The sequence below is a fragment of the Solenopsis invicta genome, chromosome 2 (assembly GCF_016802725.1).
Source record: "Solenopsis invicta isolate M01_SB chromosome 2, UNIL_Sinv_3.0, whole genome shotgun sequence".
NCBI classification, from domain to species: Eukaryota; Metazoa; Arthropoda; class Insecta; order Hymenoptera; family Formicidae; genus Solenopsis; species Solenopsis invicta.
Window position 1 is genome coordinate 14,132,820 of NC_052665.1, and position 21,636 is coordinate 14,154,455.

The 21,636-nt window shown below is 36.7% G+C and overlaps 1 protein-coding gene and 1 non-coding gene across 5 annotated transcripts; both read left to right on the plus strand.

Annotated features, from left to right (window-relative positions):
* The first annotated feature begins 166 nt into the window (after window positions 1-166).
* Trnav-uac lies at window positions 167-239 on the plus strand. Its single transcript has one exon. It is a non-coding gene; the product is annotated as a tRNA-Val (tRNA).
* A 3,253-nt stretch (window positions 240-3,492) lies between these two features.
* On the plus strand, window positions 3,493-20,407 carry LOC105197397 (nuclear receptor subfamily 2 group F member 6). 4 transcript variants are annotated; one of them, XM_039446324.1, is made up of 9 exons: window positions 3,496-4,098; window positions 4,664-4,776; window positions 13,167-13,308; window positions 13,507-13,622; window positions 16,304-16,489; window positions 16,572-16,685; window positions 16,817-16,983; window positions 17,132-17,378; window positions 18,296-20,407. In XM_039446324.1, exons 3-9 carry the CDS (start codon window positions 13,178-13,180, stop codon window positions 18,523-18,525), a joined length of 1,191 nt encoding a protein of 396 aa, XP_039302258.1. In that variant the 5' UTR covers window positions 3,496-4,098; window positions 4,664-4,776; window positions 13,167-13,177; the 3' UTR covers window positions 18,526-20,407. The 4 variants fall into 4 exon arrangements, with proteins under 4 accessions (XP_039302260.1, XP_039302258.1, XP_039302259.1 ...); XM_039446325.1 differs by having other exon boundaries at window positions 13,167-13,299; window positions 16,569-16,685; XM_026131207.2 differs by having other exon boundaries at window positions 3,498-4,098; window positions 16,569-16,685.
* Window positions 20,408-21,636: the final 1,229 nt, after the last annotated feature.

Genomic DNA, 21,636 nt, shown 5'->3' on the forward strand with positions numbered 1-21,636 from the left:
TTTAATTAATTGTTAATATATATATGAATTTTTGCTTATCTTTGCATTATACAATTATGTTATTAATTATTAATTAATTATTTTATTATTGATGTATATTGACTTTTCAGTACATTTAGTTACATAATAAATAGTTTAGTCTTATTTAAGAAGACAGTAGCCATCAGGTTCCGTGGTGTAGCGGTTATCACGTCTGCTTTACACGCAGAAGGTCGCCAGTTCGATCCCGGCCGGAACCATTTTTTTATTTTTTTATTTTTTTTTTAATTTTATTTTAATATGACTATTTTAAAAAGTATTATTTAATTATTTTTATAAAAAATAGAGCGATACATAATTGCATATACACTTGCATATAGCGTTACAGACATTGATTTAGAAAACCAAGATATTATATGTTTTAATTAATTTTTATATTATTTTTTAAAATATATATAATTATAAAGCGTGTTAAAATTGAAGACATCAAAATATATTCAAAAAAGCATTATATTCGTCTCGAAGACAAAAACTCCAAAAAAAAAGTTGGAATCTATGATTGTGTGTATAAGACTTATCTTTATTTTCAAGATAAAATAAAATTTTTTCCAAAGTTTGATATTTTATTCTAAAGGCATATTATATTATTTAATAATTATGATTATCGAAATAATAGATTATAATAGTCATTCTTCAGGGGTTGGACATAAATTAACATAATTATTCTCAAATTTATATTTTATCTGTAGAATTTATTTTAACTAGAAAAATAAAAAGAAATCAACGTGATAATTTTTTTAACTAATTAGAAACTGGATGAAGCTAAACTTATCAGCAAGAAGAATGTCAAGCGCTTCATCGAGTGTTGCTAGCCAACGTCACACTTATCGACTCACGGCGGCAAGGGAGCGAAAGTATGAAAAGATTCGAGTGAGAGATAGGGCGGATCGAAGGAATCCGCGAGAATGGCGAGATATGCGTGGGCGAACCGTGAGAAACCGCAGGTGACACCTTGTCATGGCGGTCGGCGGTTCACACTTCGGTTTCTTTCGTCCTTTTTCTGGTGACAAGACAACCGAAGTAACGGTGCAGGGCCGCTTTCAGCGTGGAATTGAGAAAGGGAAAAGCGCTCTCGCGGTCGCGTCACGCGAAGTTTTGCTGTTAAGAAAGCAAACTTGAAATTTCATTATAACAAAGTAAACAAAAAAAAAAATTATGTAGAAATATTATAACAAATATATTACTTGTAAACATATATTGCAAACTAAAGTTAACGACGATTTATCAAAATTAACAAAGAAGTTTAGAAATTTTTTTTTTTCTAATATATATATATATAATTCTTCGAAAATACATTGTAGTAAAGGCTTGAAATACTTTTTATAAATATTCTGTTTGCAGCTAATATATATAATTCTTCGAAGATACATTGTAAAGTGTCAGTAAAAGTTTAGAATATTTTTATAAACATTCTGTTTGCGGCTAATACAATGAATTCGATGATAGAACGACAGTGATAGTTCTATTGGAAGAGACGGCGTCCCTGGCGTCTTTTTCAGAGAAGCACAGTAGGAGGGATAAAAGGTTTCCTTGTTTAACAAAATATCGTCTCCGAGCCATTAGCCCGACCGTTACCACTTCAGCGCGATTTTCTGCTCCCGCTATCGCGTCGAGGAGGCACTCGAAGATCTTGCGGATCCTACGAGCTATCAAACGCAGACCTGCCTTTTTCCATCCTCTAGGATATCCTCAATATGTTGAAATTAACGGGAGAGCTCGGTAGCTCGGTACACTCGACACCGTCGCTGTTAACTCGACCTTTAATTTTTGTCAAAATGATCATGGTGCTATCGTCTGTGTTTTTTTTTTGTTTTATTTTTTAGGATGCATCGAAAGATGATAAATGGCTTATAAAAACACAATCTTTAGAATTTTTTTTTAATTATGTAAAATGTTTCTCTCTGGAAGAAATGGATTTCAAGTTCGTTCGAATAAATTTATCAAATTTCATGAATTGAATTATATATTTTATATTAAATTTTTATATTATAAAGCAATACAAACGATATTTATTAAAGAATTTATTAGTACACATTATTCTTTTGTTTTCTTAATAATAAATAATCTTATTAGATTGTTGTCTTCGTGGCTCAACTTACTCCTCGTACGTGGAATACACTTGAGCCACTTTGACAAATTGTTTTTTATTTATTAAATATATTAAGAATCTTTAAGTGTTTAATTATCAATTATTAAACCAAATAAACAATCTGCTAAAATGATTGTAATTAATCTGCTATATAGTTGTGTAAAGATTTATAAGATTTATAGTTTTAATAAAATATAGCTCAACTATATAACAGTCCCGCTCTGTTTTATTATTAAAAAATATTTTTGGGCAAACAAATTTTCTTTCTCCAGTTTCGGGTTTACCTCTGTACTGAAAAACCTCGCAAGTGCTAGGTACTGTATATAAAATATCTAATGGATAAAACGGTGGCCTGATCGCATACACGTACTTTCGAGATGGCGATCATTGATTTCCAGGGAAATAATAAATGAAATATTCAGATAATACTGTATGCCATTACGCTTGTCTTGCGTAACCGTAACGTCGCAGCGCCGTGAGAAACTACCAGATGTCACAGTCACTCCCAGAGTATGGTAACAGGAATATATATTCCAACGAGGCCTGTCAGATCTTTATTTAAGGATCAATCGTTGCCGAAGTCGATCTACTCTGTAAATCGAACTAGAAACTACGCAGGATGTGATCGTAAAGTGAAGTTCGAATAGAACAAATGTTCAGTTTAAAAAGTATACAGTATACAGTATATGCTTCAAAAATTTCAACCGTTATTTTGTTTTCAAATGTTTTTTTAAGCGATTTGACTACGATTTTTTTTCTTAGCAAAAATTTAATTTGATTTTTGACTGTGCAAATTTTAAATTTAATTTACAAAGATAAATCTATCTATATTTGCATATATATATATATATATATATATATATATATATATATGCAAATATAGATAGATTTATCTTTGTAAATTAAATTTAAAATTTGCACAGTCAAAAATCAAATTATATATATATATATATATATATATATATATATATATATATATATTTGTATACTTAAAAATTCTATAAAAATAAAATTTCTGGTTTAAAATTTTACTAAATAAAAATATTTTACTATTTGTGTCTCTAGAGTTTAATTTTACAAAATCTTTTAAACTTTAAAAAAATTTTCTAACCTTTGGACTTTATACATCAATTGTTCATTAAATTATCAATATTAAGTTTACGTATATTTTATTCTTTAGCTATAGAAATGTTTTCAGTCTATTTTAGTCCTTTATTTTTCCGTCCATGTATTATTGAATGCTGAAAAAGAGGAGTTCGACCAAAGTAAAATAAATTTCCTTCCCACAATCCTTTCTCTCTGCCTCTAGCTTGTCCTCACACCCCTTTCGCAGTTCGCTCGATAACGGTTCGACTTCGGTGGTTCTTCGCGATTAGCCGGAGGGAGAGGCAGCAAGAGCCGCGCGCGAGTTGACTTTCGCGCTCCGGCTCACTCACCACCGTTTACAGCAGGGTGAAGGAGAGAGGTATCCGTCGCTACTTAGCCGAGGGGTTGTGCTCGTTCAACCCCTGCGAGGATCGTGAGATCTGGCCCCGCCTGTCAGCCAATCGTCGTCGCTGGCCGACGTCTCGCGCACATGTTCTAGCGTCGACGGACAGCGCGTCCGCCCAGCCGCGCGAGAACTTCGGGGGATGATAATCCTCTCTGGCTGACACCCTTCTCTGTGCCACCACCGATAGTCGCGACCAGATCGCGACGGGCAAAAATTATTAAGTTATAGATCGCACGTGTCATTAGTACGCGAGTACGCGAGTTTGACGTTTACTGATCGACAAGAGGCGATCATCGCGAAGCGAGAGTCAGGAATTCTAATCGTGATAATTAGCGACAATCGACGTGGAGTTACATCTCGCGGTTGTATCGCGCGTGACTTTATAAATCTTGTGAAATGTTATGCAAATTGTGAGGGATGTCAGCTATTATTATGATACGAGTCTGATGCCGTGCCGGCGCAAATTCACTCTGCTTAGGTAATAAAAAATTCTGTGGCGACTGATTTGGTCGGATTCTAAGAGATTATTAAAAACTTTTAAATGTTGCGCAGTTGTTTCGCTAAAGGATTTAAATAATTTAATAAATCCATATTTGTAGACGTTAACAGAATTTGTAAAATAAACGTCACGTGTTTGAAAATTGCTTAATAGTTGTTATTTGGTTTAAAAAAAATGATGAAGTCGAGTATTTATTTCTTTTTTTTTAAACAAAGACTAACTATAATCAAGATAGAGTTATAACATTATTCATTGTCAAGACTAAAAAGTCAAAACTGAAATAATTTTAATATATCTGCATTTAATTAAGTCAAATTATCTCAAGTGATAATAGAATATTATCTGTAGCAGAGAATATGTATTTACGTAATTGTGTTTCAATTTTTTTTAAGTAGAGGAAGATACTTTGTATTCTCTGAAAAATGCGCCTTTGATGCGAATCTTACGAGATATCATTGCTAATTTTACAAATCTAATCTCATAATCAAACACTGAAAAAGAATTGAATAAGTATGATACACTAATCGGTAGATTGGGGCTTTAGAATATCTATGTATCATTTGCGACGATCGTCTGAAGCTCGGCTGAAGATTCGGCACAGATCGCAGTGAACACGGAAGAAAAAGATACAATTTCTTGCTGAACTTGATAAAATAAGTAAGTACTATTTTGCTAATAGATATTAACATTAAAAAATAATAATAAAGTACTATTATTTGCCGATAATATGCAACTCGTTGATACAATGCATCGTATTTCTTTTGCGGCATATTATTTAAGCCATGCAATAATACTGTCATGTAAATATCGATTTCTTTCAACAAACTAACTTTATTGAAAATAATTCATATTATAAAAAGTCTAAAATAATTTATATTTTTGTCTGTCGCGTTGGAAAAAATACGGACAATAAATAAAAGAAAAATATGCACAAAAGAATTAGTATCAAATCAACAATTCATTGTTTCATATAAAGCAAAAATATAAAATCTTCTTGAAAGAATTTGATAATTTTAAACAGACATAATTTGCTTCTATGAAGAAACAAAATTTCTTTTTATATGAAACAGTGAATTGTTGATTTGATATTAATTTTTTCCGTGTAGGCACGTACTTACTAGAACTGTTTGGAATAGATTCTGATTGGAATTATTCAATTATTCCTTAGATTTCTTTGCGTTTTCTAGGAAAAACAGAATAATTCCGATTGAAATCCATTCCGATTTGTTTCATACCACGTATCTTAGGCACTTAAAATTAGGTAAAAAATGAGTGCTATCGTCATGACTGTAAGAGTACTTTTATATGGTATATGGATTGTGATTTCGGAAAGAGAAAAGAGGAAGCGCGTGAAAGAAGAAAGTAAGAAGCATTAAAAAAAGCGATAAAATGTTACGATAAAATGACTGGTTTGCACAAAACATCGTCGGTGTAATCGTCATCGAGCTCTCTCGGATTTCCTCGGTGGAATCAGCGTGTCTCGTCGATGGTGCGATTAACGGGCGACACGTGTCACGCCGCTTACCGCCAGTCACCCGTGAGTACACGCACCTGTAAACCCGCTTTTCCGGTGGTCGCGCGTGCAATTATCGTGCCGCAATGCCCGTCATTACGTCGAGACCGGCGCATATGTCAAGAGAAGGCAAACGTTAATACGCGGAGAGAGAGACAGAGAGAGAGAGAGAGAGAGAGAGAGAGAGAGGGCGGTATTATCGATGCCTGGATACAGTGCAACGCGAATATTGTTAATACGCACTGTTACATAAAACCGTACTCGCACGCGATATCATTTCGCACCTTTCTATGCCGTTACACGCGCCGTTGCGTAAATTAGAGTCTTTATTTAATACGTATCCGGGAGCAGTTGTTATTAATATATTTGAGAATAAATGTATATTGGTTTTGCACGCGATATTATTTTACACATTGTTTCTCCTGACGCGGCCGTATGTTGCCGCGAATGGAAGCATTCCAATTGCGTTAAAATAAATTTTTGTCAAAATTTTTGTGAATTTTTAACATATCCAAGTGTTAATTTAACATAATATAATTACGTTGAATATTTTGTGTTAAATTAATATTCAACATTTCCTAGTGTTAAAATAACAATTTATGGATAAATCATGAACAAATAACATAAAAGTAATGTAGTTTGGAAACATAAGTTCTATTGTAAGACAAATAAACAATATCATATTCTATCATTATATCACAAATGTTAATTTTACTGAAGAAATATTGTCAAACTACATTTTCAAATTGTGTCAAACTGTGACATTTTTTCTGACAATTTTTTAATATTTATGTTACTTTCTAAAATGCAAATTTCTAAAATTGCAATTTATCTTGCGTTAAATTGCCACCAAAATTTGAGTGCATCGTTTGGGACCCGCATACATGTTAAACTTAATACAAATTTTCAGTTGTGTACGTATAGGTTTTATTAAAATATAATATAAATAAAAAATATACACACATACATCCTTTAGCCTCCTTTAACCCAATGTAAATTGCTCCGTACGACTGTTACGTAAGAATACAATACTCTAGACAATCTAAATGTTCTCGCCTTTCTGTTTAAATTTTTAGCATCAAAGATCAATAGAAACAATAAGGCAACTTAATTTCTCCAAAAAATTTATAAAAAAAGTGTATCACGGTCCCTTACAGGTCTGTCATCATCGACAGCCATGACGAGGTGTCGTGTACATACAATGTGTCACGCAATCACTGTCAAGCCGTGCGAAGCGTGCACGTGCGCGTGGCTGGAACCGATCGTGCCGCGGCTAATCGTAAATTAGGATCGGGTGAAAAAAAAGGAACGCAGCTCCCGTCATTAACTTCGGTAATCGCCGGAACCCTCGTGGTTCCGGTACTCGACTATCCAAACATCGCATCGAGTACAATCCGGGTGAGATTACTCGAGACGACGTGCTTTCGTCGATGCACGCTAATTATTATAAAGATGGGCAACGATGCGTTTTGCTATATTTAATTCGGTCATTGAGAAAATCAAATCATGTAAAACGTCATGAAAACTCTTTAAGTGCAATAGAAAGAACAACGTTTTTGCAATTTCTTGTCAATGTTAAATATTTCATTATACATAAAAATAGAACAGATATTTTTTTTATTTAGTTTTAATATTAATTTTCGCTGGAAAAATAGCACAGTGGTATTGCATCTTTATCAAAAATCTTTAATTACATGTTTTCGACGTGATTATGAGCAGATCTTTATATATACGATCGTCTTACAAATCATTTGTATTTGCTAATTATTATAATTAATTATGTCCAATGAAAGGTTTACCTGTTACGATCTATTATGCCACATATGCCATTCTTCTGCAGGATCAATTATTACTCACGAGTCGTTAATTGTACTGCGACCCTCAGGCAAAGTCACGTCAGGTGACTCGACGTAACGACCATGCTTACGTAGAAGTAGATCATCAAAAATTAATCGCAGTATCTCGTAAACATATGCACAAAAAAGGGAAAACCTTGAACGGCTGGTTCAAGTCTTTACTCACGACATTCGTCAATGTATCTTGTCGTACGTATGAACGGCAAATTATATAATTTCTCAAAGGCTGTAAAATTCCCTTTAACTACGCGGGAAAGTGCGTGTAACAATTGAATTAAAGTCTAGACTTATGGGATTTTAATATGGGAAATAAATCACGTGTGTAGGGAACGCAAATGAAAATGCTATCATTTTGATGAGAAACAAACGGGGATTAGGCGATAATTAAAAATCTTTGTATGTCGTAGAAGGGAGTTAGGAAAAAAGATCCAGGTGAGACTTAGTCAGCAATCTCGCGACACGCGCGTCACGGCGACGGAACGGAGAATTTCTGACACCACGTGCCTTTTTTCTCAATGAACCCTCTTTGTGCCCATTATATACGTGAATAACGTGGCATGCGTTCGTAACGGAGCTAATCAAATTAGAAAGTTAATTGAAAGGGAGCGACACCAGTTAATTCTTGTTTCTCGACTACGGAAACTTTTTATCTTCGCAACAAAGAAAGGGTTAAAGTAGCGGCAAGAATTCTTATTCGCCCATTCGTACTTACGTACACGCGAAGATAAATATAGCTTCGGCATATTAAAGAATGATGTGAAAAGAAAGGAAAGATATTTCCATACGCGTGTTCGCGAAGTGCAGATCTCATGCAGAAACTAAACCTTGAGGTAACTTCATCATTACTTTGTTATTACTTCAGGCAAACTACCCTATCTCTGGGCATCTACGTTTCTTTTTGAGTAAGAAAATTCTCAACACATTTTAACAATAGCTGAAAAATAGCTGAAGTAAAATTTCAAGAAATTTCTTATACTGTCTACAGATGCATTAAATAAAGAGAAAGTAGAAAAATATTTTTTTGCTTATTTCACTATTATCTCCAATTGCTTTGTGAAAATATTATTTATTTCAATTGTTTTAAAGATTTACCACGTTATTTAAATCGCAGCGCGATTTATGAAGTTATCTCGCTAGTATTGTTTGCAGCTGCGTCCGAAAATGACACGAGGTCGTATATTATGCGATCGATCAGCATTTTTTATGCGAAAGGACGCACGTGACGTGACGCGGAAAAAAATTTGCATGCCGTCGACACCTTGCAGCGCGTCGCGCCTTTCGAAAACTATCGAAAAGTCATCGGATCGACATTAGACGCGAATGCCCGCAAGCGCAAACTGCGCCGCGCTTGTCGAACTTTGCGTGATCGATGGGCGTACGTTGAATTGTCTCCCCGGATACAACACCCGTTGACACGTTATGAGAAAACGCTCTCTCTTTCTCTTTTCATCACAGTTAGTTGAAACATCCTTCAAATATCATTGTGACACTTCAATTCTAAAAGTTTAAAATTCTGTCCAAGTGAAATTTTCGTTTCAAATTAAGTGGAGAAACAAGATCTCTTTAATTTTTTGCACTTCGAGAAGCTACCCCTATTTATTTCTTATTATTTTTCGAAAGAACTTTCGGCAAGAATTTGAATTCACTAATTAATTGTCTAGAAATATGAGGACAATAAAATTTATGAAATAAATTAATGAAATACGATAGAATATTTGTAGAAGATTTGAAAATCTGTTTCAAAATAAAATTTTTGACCGCTCTTTAGCGTAATATAAACTACCTTCCTCTGTAGTATCAGAATTACTCAAAGAGAAATACTGTATACTTTTTCTGTACTCCTCTTCGCGACTTCGCAATTCTCCTTCCTATCCCTTCGGTGCGGTTTGCGCGTTTTTAGAAAGGGCGGAAAATCTGACTGTGTCCGATTCACCCTCCGTTGCGACTCTTAGCGCAACGCGACATATGTTACGTGCGTGCACGAACGACTCGTTCGTGCAAACAGGGTTAAATAATACGCCCCGTGTAATTGCACACCGGAGCACCGTGCGTGGCTCGACAATATGCCGAGGCGACATCGACACGGGGGTGGACGAAAAAAAAACCAACGGAACTCCCTTTCCCCCCTTTTTATTTCTTCGTAATCATTTCTCTCCTTCGGTATGCCGATTGTTTCATTGTTACGCTAGTTTTAATACATTTGCGCATTTAGCAATTTTTTTGTCTCATTTCAAGTTATCATGCTGGGGACGTAATGTAATAAGAAAAGAATTAGATTAAATTAATTATTAGTCAGTAACTTACAAATGACTCTTCTTAAGATCACTTCTCATTGTGAAATTGTTCGAAAACTCCAAGCATCCATTCGTAACAAAATTTTCCTTGGCTGAAAGACAGTCAGATTGACCATCGTGAGTTGCTGTCGCGGAAGACGGCGGTCATCGGACAATAAAAATGTTATGACAGGCTAAGGCGCTCGCGTGAGAGGGTTCCGTTTGGCGCAGCGAAGGGCGGACTATCAAGAAGTCAGCCCTACAACCCGATCCGAGAAAAAGAGCGGGAAAAAGAGAGGGCGAGAGCTGGTGGTTATACGTATATAGTCCTGGTCTCGCGGGCGTGAGGGTGCGGTGAAAGTGTAGCATCATCCAGCCAAGACTCCTCCAGCCGGCGGTGGCGGCGGTGGCGGCGGTGGCGGCGGCCGGCTGGGGGCTGATGGTAGTTTACCGCCGCCTGGGCGATGCTCTCCACGTCGGGCGCCCTGCATTATTGAGCCTGGGAAACGGCCAGGTGGTCCGGGCGCCCATCGGGTCCGTGACGGGCGGCGGAGGGCGATTGTGGGAGGGCAGGCGAGAGGCGGTAGCCCTGAGGGCCTGCCAGGGGACGCAAAGTCACGGGCGAAAGAGGGTTTACCGCCCGTCGCTCGGAAGACATGCGACCTCCTGGCTCCTCGACTTTGTGACCGCGCGCGCGGGAGACACACGCGACTCGCTCTCGATTTCTCGTCCCGGCCATTATGGCGCGTTCACGAAAGTGGCCATCGCGCGTAAGCAAAACGAGATCTCGTCCTATTGCTACGTTTTGCACAAATTCTGCAAACGTTTTCTCGCGTTTCTCCAAGGCTGCGTTCGAAAATTCTACATGTCGGGTAGAGTAACTTTGAATGACCAATCAGGATGAAAAAATCTTAAAAAACCTCAAGATTTCTTCATCCTGATTGGTCAATCAAAGTTACTCTACCAGACGAGTAAAATTTTCGAACGCAGCCCAACAAGCTTGATAGAGTCAGGTCAGAATTAGATCACTTTGCGACCCGCTGACGATACAACGTCGTCGCGCGAATTTTGACGTTACTGCCTGACAGCTTGACGACTCTGAGGTATAAGACTTATGGAATTTTATTAAAAATACACAAAATATTTTAACTTTAATAGGCGCTTTTATATAATGCAATTCGGTTTGTATCATAATATTGTAGTTTGTTTCGATCGGATGATGTAACAAGGTGAAATATACACGGATTGAATAGATTGCAAAATATTAATGAAAAACGCATCCAACTCTCGCTCGTCAACACTTAAAAAATCTTTTCATTGACCCATGAATCGAAATTTTTAATACTCAAATCACACATTATCTTGTCAAATTTGCGTACGCTTATTTAAATAAAATATCCAAAAATTTTCAAATGCTTGAATAGCATTTTGTGTTTAGGTCATTAACGCGGTTTTACGGAACAGAGATTTACACGGCTCGTTAAAATAGCGGAGAGACAGCCGGCAACGTGATCCATCGTGCAAAATCGTCAGAGACCTCTCTCATATAGAGACATTGTTGGAATCGAACGTAAAGTGGCCGCAATCGAAGAATGTCGCAAAATCGACGATATCGCGATGTTTAACGATTCTCGCTACTGCATTACATCGTGTAGTATGCAAAGTGGCACCGTATCTCCTCCCCATTGAAGAAGCCCGAAGTGCGGTTATAGCAGCTAGCGTATTTACAACGAGGAAGTCGCACAAGGAAATCCCACGGAGGATAATGAGGCTGAGCCGTCTTCGCGTATGAATTTCTCGTCATGTATCGCATGCATAATGCAGAGGCGTTCGTAGCTGCGTCAGTGACTCATATTGCCTGCGACGTATTACCGTCTCGTCGACACTTTAAAGCTCGTGCACTCTTGTGCCGAGGGGAAATATCGTACTCCAGCATTTTAACGCGAAACATTATGACCCCTCAACTCAGCCGTTCGATTCAGCAATCTTCTTAGAAATTTTTAAATCTTCCCCCTAAGCTACGCGCCTTGAGGAAGATTACTAACAGATAGGCTAATTATGTCATCCGCGTTTTGCTAATAGAATTTGTGTTTTTCTTTAAATTTTTTTGACTGCTGAAATATTACGCTTATTCAGTTAATATCCCCAGCAGCAATCTATCACGACTGCCGAAAATCTTGCAGCAGATCTTGATAGATTCTGCCAGCGGGACATTAGGATCTGCTTCCTCATTCTGCTCAAGTCCTTTGAAACATTCTTGCAAGAAACTTGCACGTATCTATTTGCTGAAAAAATGCAGCATTCTGTTTACAGACTGCAGTTAGGAGAAGAATCTGCTTCAAGTTCGATTTCTGCAGCAAGTACCTGTAAACAGTTCATTTGAATGTACATTGCACGAGTCTTGCTGACAGACTGTCAGCAGGACGTATTCAGACTAATCTCTTGGCATATCTGACTCAATTTTGCTGCATTTAACTGCGCAAGCAGATTCTGCTTTGCAGAAAATACTACTAGGGTTTGTCATATTCTATATTTTAGTATCTCATCGATCACATAAAAGTAAAATTGTTTCATAAAACTCGAGTGTTTCGTCGAATCATCCTACTGGACCGAGCGTAAAGTATCTTTTAGGGAAAGAGGGGTGTAAGCTGAGAGACAAGAGGTAGAAAGCGTTATTTTCACGTCTTCTGACATGGCGGTGGAATATCAGGAGTTTAACTGTTTGTTATCATGGTAGTATCCTCGCGGCTTACTTGTCACATCGCGAGCGTGATTTTTGTGTTATGTTATGTGCAGTTCAACTTGTTTATCATAATTTAGAAATATACAGACATTTCATACAAAAATGCCGGACTACATTATAATTGGTTACAATAACTGATCAATGCAAGTGCGCAAAATTTTAAAACAACTAGAAATGGAAACAACTATTCGCATTACATTTCACAAGTAATATTTATAATTTTAATTAAATGCTCTAAATAAATTTAATTTAAAGCTATTTACACAGATTTCATCAAATGTATTAAATTAATTGAAAGAAAATACATTTACATCAAGACGAAAGAAAACAGTCTCATGTACGACCTATCGAGTTAAACACAATTTTGTCTAAATTGACGTCTTTCGGCGGCCACATTGATGTGTGCTCGTGGTAGAAAACATTACCTTCCTGCTGCCCTTCAACTTACAACCCCGCAAGAAAATGCGCCGTCTAGTAAATCCATATAGTCAAATCTTTGTTTTTTTAATGTGTTCAATAGCTCGAATAAATCTACATTGAGTTGCCTTTGATTCTTGTGGGATACGCGAAACGTACGTGTTACTTTGTAAGTTAGAAGTAAGCAACAAAAGTAAAAACGAGTTCTATGTCTTCTATGAAGTCGGTTTTCGTTGCACAAACAGATTCGTCTCAAATGGAGGAGAACGGACGCGGGGAGGCTCTGTGCAAGGTCTGCGGGGACAAGGCCTCTGGGAAGCATTACGGCGTGCCGAGTTGCGACGGATGTCGCGGTTTTTTCAAGCGGTCTATCCGCAGGTACGCGAGGTAATTGACTTCTCGCCTGATTATAAGCAATATTCGTAAGTGACAACACCTTCGTGAATTTGTCAATTGCTCTGCCGTTTTTTTTATTTTTACCATAACCGTACGCCGCGCGTATCTCTTCACCTCGGGAGAGATAAAGGAGATTTCGATTTGTTTCCATGGTGCGCGGAGAAAGCTTTGAAATTGCAATGTGCGCAGGAATTTGGATTACGTGTGCAAAGAGAACGGGCGCTGCATCGTGGACGTGTCGCGGCGCAACCAGTGCCAAGCCTGCCGTTTCACGAAGTGTCTTCAGGTCAACATGAAGCGAGACGGTACGTTCCGCTGATGATTAACAGAGTTTCGAAGTTATCGATCGTTTATATTCACAGCGCAATTGTAAGATAACATCCGCGCCACTACGTAGGGTAAAGGCTCTAGCACACACTTTTGCATAGCTGCGTAATTTATATGCATAAAAAAATTGATTGGTCCATTTTCTTATGCATGTGCTAATGGACCAGTCAATTTCCTTATGCACATGGTTATGTAGCTAAATGTGTGCTTCCGTCTTAAGGTTACCAATATCGCATCGGTTCCTAAATCGCACCACCTCGCGTATAAATTCAACTACAATACTTGTACACTCTTTGTAGGATTATTTGGGAACTACGTAACATTATTATCATCCTTCATTAAACTTAACGTGTTAAGAACAATAGAAATCTTGTTATTAATATTTATAAAAAATTGTAACTTTACTGCTAGTTTTCAACATATTTCAATTTGATTGCAAAAAAAAAGTGAAATAAATAATCTAAATTTTGATAATTTGTATTGATCACAATATTATTAAAACTAGATTAACAAAGTTCAAATAAAACTTTGCATTTATATTTGTAAATTAAATAAATAAAGTTTTACAAAACGTTTTAGTCGCCTAAATCGCACTATTGCTTTGATCATGGTTATATATCTATATAAAATCAAATATTTATAATATTCATACAGAGCATCATTGTAATAATATTGCCGTAATGTAGCAATGTTACTGCAATATTATTAAAAAGTTATTGAAATAATGACATTAATGAAAATTATTTTTAGTTTACGGTATTTTGTCTTCAATATTAATAAAATTATGCTTATCTAACGCGTTTTTACTTGAGAAGAAAGAACCTAACAGAAAAAGTTGTTTTATTCCAAGAAAAGTAATATTAACCTGTGGTGCGATTTAGGAGATCGGTTGCCTAAATCGCACTTAAAGGCTTTTTAAAAAACAACATTTAAAATTTTATGATAATACATCAAATTCTGAAAAAAAATAAATATAAAAGGAGAAATGTTATACTTTATTATGACGTAAGAAAATTAGAAACGTTCCGCATAATTTTTTGGTTATAAGCTTTTATGTCAAAAGTGGTGCGATTTCGGCAACCTTACCTTATATTAATTTAACTATGTAACTTTGTTGTCTGTAACATCACGGATTTTAAATTATTTCAGATTCTAAGTTATTCTAAATAGATTCTTAATTATTCCGGTTCCGAATTCTATTTCTGATTCTCGTACCTGATAATAACGCGTATTTCTGCATCGACATCTCTTTCCTCCGGAAAAGAAAGAAATGTATCACATTGTGATACCTACCGATTGCTAAGGCCACAAAGTGACACTCGACATGTTTGCACGGAAATATCCAGCGGAGTGTGGCTAAGCGAGAGATGTATATTTTGTTTTCTGACAGTCGCAGAACTCCCTGGAGTCTGACAGGTCGAATTTTAACGGAAATCAAAATGTATGAAATGCGCTCAAGTGCAAACGCGTTTTTGAAACTACTTACAAGTCTTCAACCAAATCACAATCTCTCTAAATCGCTTTAAATCTCAAAAAATATGTTGAATAAAATTGCTCGTCAATTTAATATTACGCAAAAGAAACAAAATATTTGTTACACTAAAAAAAAAATTTGTTGAAAAACTAAAATATTTAGTTCAAATACGTTCAGCTAAATATTGAGTTGGTTTAGTTACTTCTTGATTACAAAATTTAAATGGAGTTGACACAAATAAACCATAATTGTTTGTGTAACTAAATAATTGTTGAATCAACCCAATGTTTAGTTGAACGTATCGGACTAAATATTTTAGTTTTTCAACAAATTTTTTTTCCGAGTATAATTATCTTCTCAAGAGTAATGTTCTTTAATTTCTCCAGCGAGACAAGAGACGATTGAAATAAAAAAATGATTTCTGTTAGATACATTAGCGAAATCTGCTGCCTTATTCTGTTCCCTATGCAGGATAAGCTCCATACTCTAGATTGATACGCAAAAGACGCGTTCCAACATAACGCAGAGCTTTTAGATGCGCTCCCGTAAAATAGAATACATCCGCAAAGTGCTGTGAGTTATATATTACAATACACGGTGACGCCTCGGCGCGGTAGAAGGGAAAGACGGTCTGGAAAAAGCGAAGTGTCCACACTTCGCCATCTCACATCCCGCTCGTCCACACATCCACATGAAATTCTATACTTTTGCTTACCGAACGGCCAGGATCCGGTGGCGAGCGGTGTCAGAAGCAGCCTGGCGTTCACAGCTTTTGTAAACACCTCCGGTCCCCTTATGCGCCGAGCGATAATCCAAACACTTGATTGCTGAGATATCAATTAGAGAGGCGGGAGGTACCATTATAAAAGGGCCACTGCACTCCTCGCGCCTCTCTCTTCCTCCCTCCGCCTGAAAACGAACACGCAATTCGATGGAATCATAATTATTATCTGTTTCAGTTAGAGTTGTTGTGTTATCAACTATTGATAACTCTTAAATTAATATAATAATGAAAAATGGTTTTACAGAAACATTAAGAAAAGAATTTAATAAGAGAGCGCATATTATATTCATTTAATTAAATGAAGAAATAGATTAATATACGGCGATTGTGTCAAAATATGATATAGAATTTTTTGATGACTAGATTTGACTTTTAATGACATCATCGGTTTCTTTTCTTAGCTGTACAACACGAGAGAGCACCGAGGAGCACGTCTTCTCTCGTTGCAGCAGCGAGGAGGACTTCTTCGGGGCTGTACACGGGCATCCCTAACGTCTATCATCCTGCCAGCAGCACCTATCACCCCCTCCTATATCCCGCATTGTTCCCCTTCAAACCTACGGTACCAACATTCGCCCCGTCCGTCGGTAAGCGATAAATATGAGCGGATCGTTGAGTTAAATTTATTAATTTTTTTTGTAAATAAAATATTGCATGTGGTTTTAGCAGCGCATTTCTTGCCACGACCGTCTCCGGAATCTTTGTCTATGACTACCGCCAAGGAAGACGAGGTTACCAGTTCCGAGGAAGCTGCTACTGTCGATGTCAGACTCGAATCGAAAGGTGTGTGAAATAATTATAATATTGTAAATTATTTAGAGTAAATTATTTCCCCGTTTGTCACAATATTAGATTTCCAACATTTTTTCTTGCCGCTGTAGTAAAAATTCAAACGGATTGTCTGTTTATCATAGAGGAATTAGTCAACACTCGCTTGGCGCCGCCGGTTATCACTTCCATCTCATCGGAATACACCATGCAAGGCTTATCCCTTCTGCCGACCGAAAATATCTACGAGTTTGCGGCAAAGTTACTTTTCTTCGCCGTGCGATGGGCGAGAAGTATACATTCCTTTCTGCAAGTAAGCTCTAATCAAGTCCCCTCTTTTAAACTTTTACCTTATTTTTCTTTTAATAAAATAATACATAAAATAATGAAAATGCACAAAGTTGAATAGTCCTTTGTATTAGTGAAAGTTAAAAGATAATCACATTGTCCTTCTTTGTAAGCTTCCTTACAGAGATCAAACTATTCTTCTGGAGGAGTCGTGGAGCGAGTTGTTCGTGCTGACAGCCGCGCAGTGGAACTTTCCCGTGGATGAGACCACCCTCGTGCCCGTAGATTTGCCGATAGAGCGGAGAGAAGTTCTCCTCGACAAAGCGAGGAGGCTAAGGGAACTCTTGGCAAAGTGCGCCGCGTTAAGGGTGGATCACTCAGAGTACGCGTGCTTGAAGGCTATAGTTCTTTTTAAAGCAGGTGAGCAAGTTAAATCACAGTTACTTAACTTTCGTTCTCTTCCCTTACGACTACTTTTATCAATGTAGGTTAACTTTAATCAACTTTGATCTCAATTTAATTTATTCTTCGTCTTTTTTAAATTCTTTAAACTACCCTGGTAAATGTTCCGGTAAAAGGATAGGATTTTAATACAAACTTTTCCGAAATTTTACAAACGTTCCGAAATCTGTGCCGGTTCGAAACCGAATCAAATTTGTAACCCTTTTCAATCCGTGCATCAACTTCAAGTTTTATCCGAATGAATCCGAAACAGTCATTCAATCCTTTTTTATTCCGGAGTCCAATTCGAATGAACTCAAAACTTATCCTGAAAATTTTTTCGACCTTTCTCAATCCGTGAGTCCAATTCAAACGAATCCAAGGCTCGTTTCGATCCTTAATTCGTATCGTTCTCGAGTTTTAATCAAAATGAATAATCCGGTAACAAACCGAAAAAAAACTTTCTAAACTATATTTCATCCTATCTTTCTTTTTTTTCTCACTTTTTCTTTCTATCCGCTTGAATCCATTTTTATCCGAAATCTGTATCTTTTCAATACTTTTACCAGAGTAGAAGAAGATTAAGAGAGAAGTAAAAGAAAATTAAACCAAGAAGTTAATCACAATGATGAAAATGGGCATTAGTCATCTCTTTTTTTCCTTGCTTTATTCATTTGAAACTCTAATCATAATTCTAATAATATTTTCAAGAATTTTATTTTCATCGATCACACAATTGCTCGGTTGCTCTTTTCGTTTTTATTAGTAAAGCTCGCCCCTGATAAAAAGCCGACTATACAGCCAATAAATCAAAACTTATGCGTTTGCTTTATTTATTTAAAAAATTGTTTAATCTTTCAGTTCTTCTTGACGCACTTTTCGACTGTTGTTCGCAGAATCACGAAATCTCTGCGAGCCGGGGCGAGTATCGGCGTTGCAGGAGCAGACGGTGGCGGTGTTCTGCGAGAGGGATGCGCGCAGAGTGGGTCGATTACTGCTGCTTTTACCACCGGCGCGTGCACTTTGCCGTACCACCCTGCACGAGCTACTGTTCAAGCCGACTGTCGGCGAAGTCAGCGTGGAGCGACTGCTGGGCGACATGGTCGGCGCCCTCAGGCCTACCTAACTGCAGGCACGAATGCACCCATTGCTCTTGGGATATCCGTGTTACGTGTTTTACCGACTACCTTTTGTCGGCGATGTCGAAATTGGGAACGAGGGATGATCATGCCGAGATAAAATTGAAATGTCGCGTCAGATAATTGTCCATAGAAGAAACGCGTATGTGCATCGATTTATATTGGACATCAACCTCCAAATTGTTTACTTTCTTTAGAAATAATTAGCACTAAAGTATCGACAAACGCAGAAACATCATGATCGATTTCAACATTGCGTTAGTCACGAAATGTGCTGATCAGTTTAGATACTGAAGAGTGTTAGTGTAAACGTAATGGCGTGTCATTATTATCATTGAAATTGCGATTATTGTACGAACAATTTATGCTGTTGATACAGAGAGGGATAAGTGTCCTACAGCTACGATTTTGCAATCAACACTTAAATTTTACGGTATCGAATTTAATCCAACAGTAGACTTCTCGCCCTCTTCTAGCAAGATAACTTTAGTCAACTATCCCTTAAGAAAAAGTATTTCAATGAATTGATAGACTAATAAAACATTATCAGTTACTGATACAGTAATCAGTTTACTGAAACACTTTTTCTTAAAAGATGATTGACTAAATGGTCTCGTCGTATTATTTTATATTTATTTCTTTTATAATTAAAATTATAATCTGACAAAAGGAGCCAATTAGCTGATTAACCACGTTTAGAATATTCTAAATCGTAGACTAATAATTGTTAACTGGAGCAGATTAAGCAATAAGCGACGAAGATAATTCCTGTTACCAGCTAGCTTATCGAATTACGATACATCGCGTTGGCGATGCCGATAAAACGATGATAAAAAACAGACACGTAGGAGGCGAAGAGATTTCGTAACGCAGCGATAGTTCCGCCTCGGGATATCGATTCGCGATGGACAGCATTATGGCGCTGTAGTCAATCGCATCAATTCATTCCGTGCATATGTGGTATATTATATATAAATGGGCTTTGCGCAATGTAATATTTATGCACCTTAAGTGGACACATATCTGTCCTAGATATAAATAACTTTAGCGACGACCTCGGCATAACATCATAAATTAAATGTAACGTGGCATAAATGCGTATTTATGTAATTAGTTAATTAATCAATGGCCCCGTTTACTCCTAACCCTTGTACATTAGTCAGACGTATCTAAAGCGAAAAACGATAGTCGTCATTGCCAGCACTTATTTTCACTTTCTCGTTAATATTACCTCCGTATAGTATTATTTGTGCTAGAGCGATAAAAAATTATCTAATCGCAAGTTGGCCACTATCGTATCAAATTAACGAATATATCGTTTCCAAAAATTGTTCTCCGTGATATCTAAACTGGAATAAATTCCTTTAGAAAAGATGCATATACTTTTCCTTTCCTCATGATGATTTTTTTTTTTTTGTAAAAAGCTCTCGGATAGTGCAATTTTTCTATGCAATAATGAGAATTTCTAATTGAAAATTCGTAGTAATTCATTAAATAGTAAAAGAAAATACTTGAAATACTATAAACCAATTAATAGAATTTTTACATTAAACAGAATTATAGAAAGAATATTTTAATCGCGCATTTTAAGTTCTTGTTACGTAAAATCTTTACACAAATGAAAATAATTCCATAAAAATAATTAACAGGCTTGAAATTATCGGCGCAATTCTCTTAATCAGCATATGGCGAGATAACGAAATTAAACTAAATTAAATTAAATGATGGCGTGGGGACATATACACACACGGATAATTTTTTTTTTTTTATTAACTAGAATAATTTATTTTTCTCTCATGGTAGAAAAAGGAGAATGTATCTTAACTCACGAACTGCATTGTACTTATATATATACAATTACATACAATCCTCAATTGAACGTTACACATAAACTCATTACACATCGATTTCTCATTACTTCCTTGTCCTCGTGAATACATTCCCGAAAGAAAGAACTGCTCGCTATATTATCTGAAAATACGATTGGCCATGGTCCGGTCGTTCAGCGGAGTGGGAAAAGTCGTCGGCTGATGTGGCTGTGTGTGAGGTTCATTTTTGCGCGTGGATTGAGAGAAAGGAGACAGGGAGACAGTGGAACAGAGTTCGAGAGGGAAAAAGGTGGAAAAGTGGAGAACTCTGCGGGAAGTTTTATTCGAAGGGAATATGCGCATGTGTGGTGTATGTGCCTGTATCCACGTGGTATGTGCGTTTATTACGGATGGAAGGATTTTCGGATGGACCTTAATTATCGATGGGAGCATTTCGTGACGGAAAGTTTTCAAGACTCACATTCGCATTTAGTTCGTCAGCTCGGTATTTCCGTCTGCCGAATCGCGCGTCACGATTCTCGTTCGTGTGTAACAATTCTCGGACAATTAAGATTACTGATAGCAAGCGATAGCTGGAAGAAAACGAAAAAACCCGACTCCGAGCTGAGCGAAAAATTCTCGATCCACAATTTCCTTACACGAGGGCAGTACATTTGAGCTGGCGGTGCGCTTAGAAACAATTTTTTCAACGTTTCGTATGAAATCCATTGTAGATTATTGTAGTCCTTTTTTTTTTTTTTGGTCACCTGTTAAGATTCTTAGAAAATTTTGAAATTATTTTCACTCAAAAATTGAAATTTCTTTTCTCTATTTAACACTCTAGAAATGTTCTACGTCATCTAAACCGTTCGAAGCTTCAAATGTATTTCACCCTTATTTTTGTCCTGCCTTTTACTCTCGCTCGGTCGTTTTGCTCGAATCTTTTCCATCGTTTTTAGCATCTAAACGGATATTACTTAATGAACAAACGAACAAACAATAAAAAAGAAGAGAAAGAAGAGATCTCTCTTCAAAATCTACTCGTGAGTTGCTCTCTTCCGTAATCCGCCGGTCGCTTTTTATCATATACGTGTTATATATTTATATACTGTTCTCCTTAATAGCATTTTTTTTAACGCGCTTACATTCAAATAGACTTTTATTAGAGTTACACAGTTAATGATTTGCAATTAAACCTGATTCACCTGCATGTGCTATTTTCTCGTTCATCCATTACATTCTCTCTCTCTCTCTCTCTCTCTCTCTCTCTTTCTCTATTTTTTTCTATAA

Coding starts and splice junctions, on each gene's coding strand:
- LOC105197397 (XM_026131207.2), top strand. CDS start 13,178: ATGGAGGAGAACGGACGCGGGGAGGCTCTGTGCAAGGTCTGCGGGGAC. Junction 16,984..17,131: donor GTATACATTCCTTTCTGCAA/GTAAGCTCTAAT, acceptor CTTCTTTGTAAG/CTTCCTTACAGAGATCAAAC. Junction 17,379..18,295: donor TATAGTTCTTTTTAAAGCAG/GTGAGCAAGTTA, acceptor TGTTGTTCGCAG/AATCACGAAATCTCTGCGAG.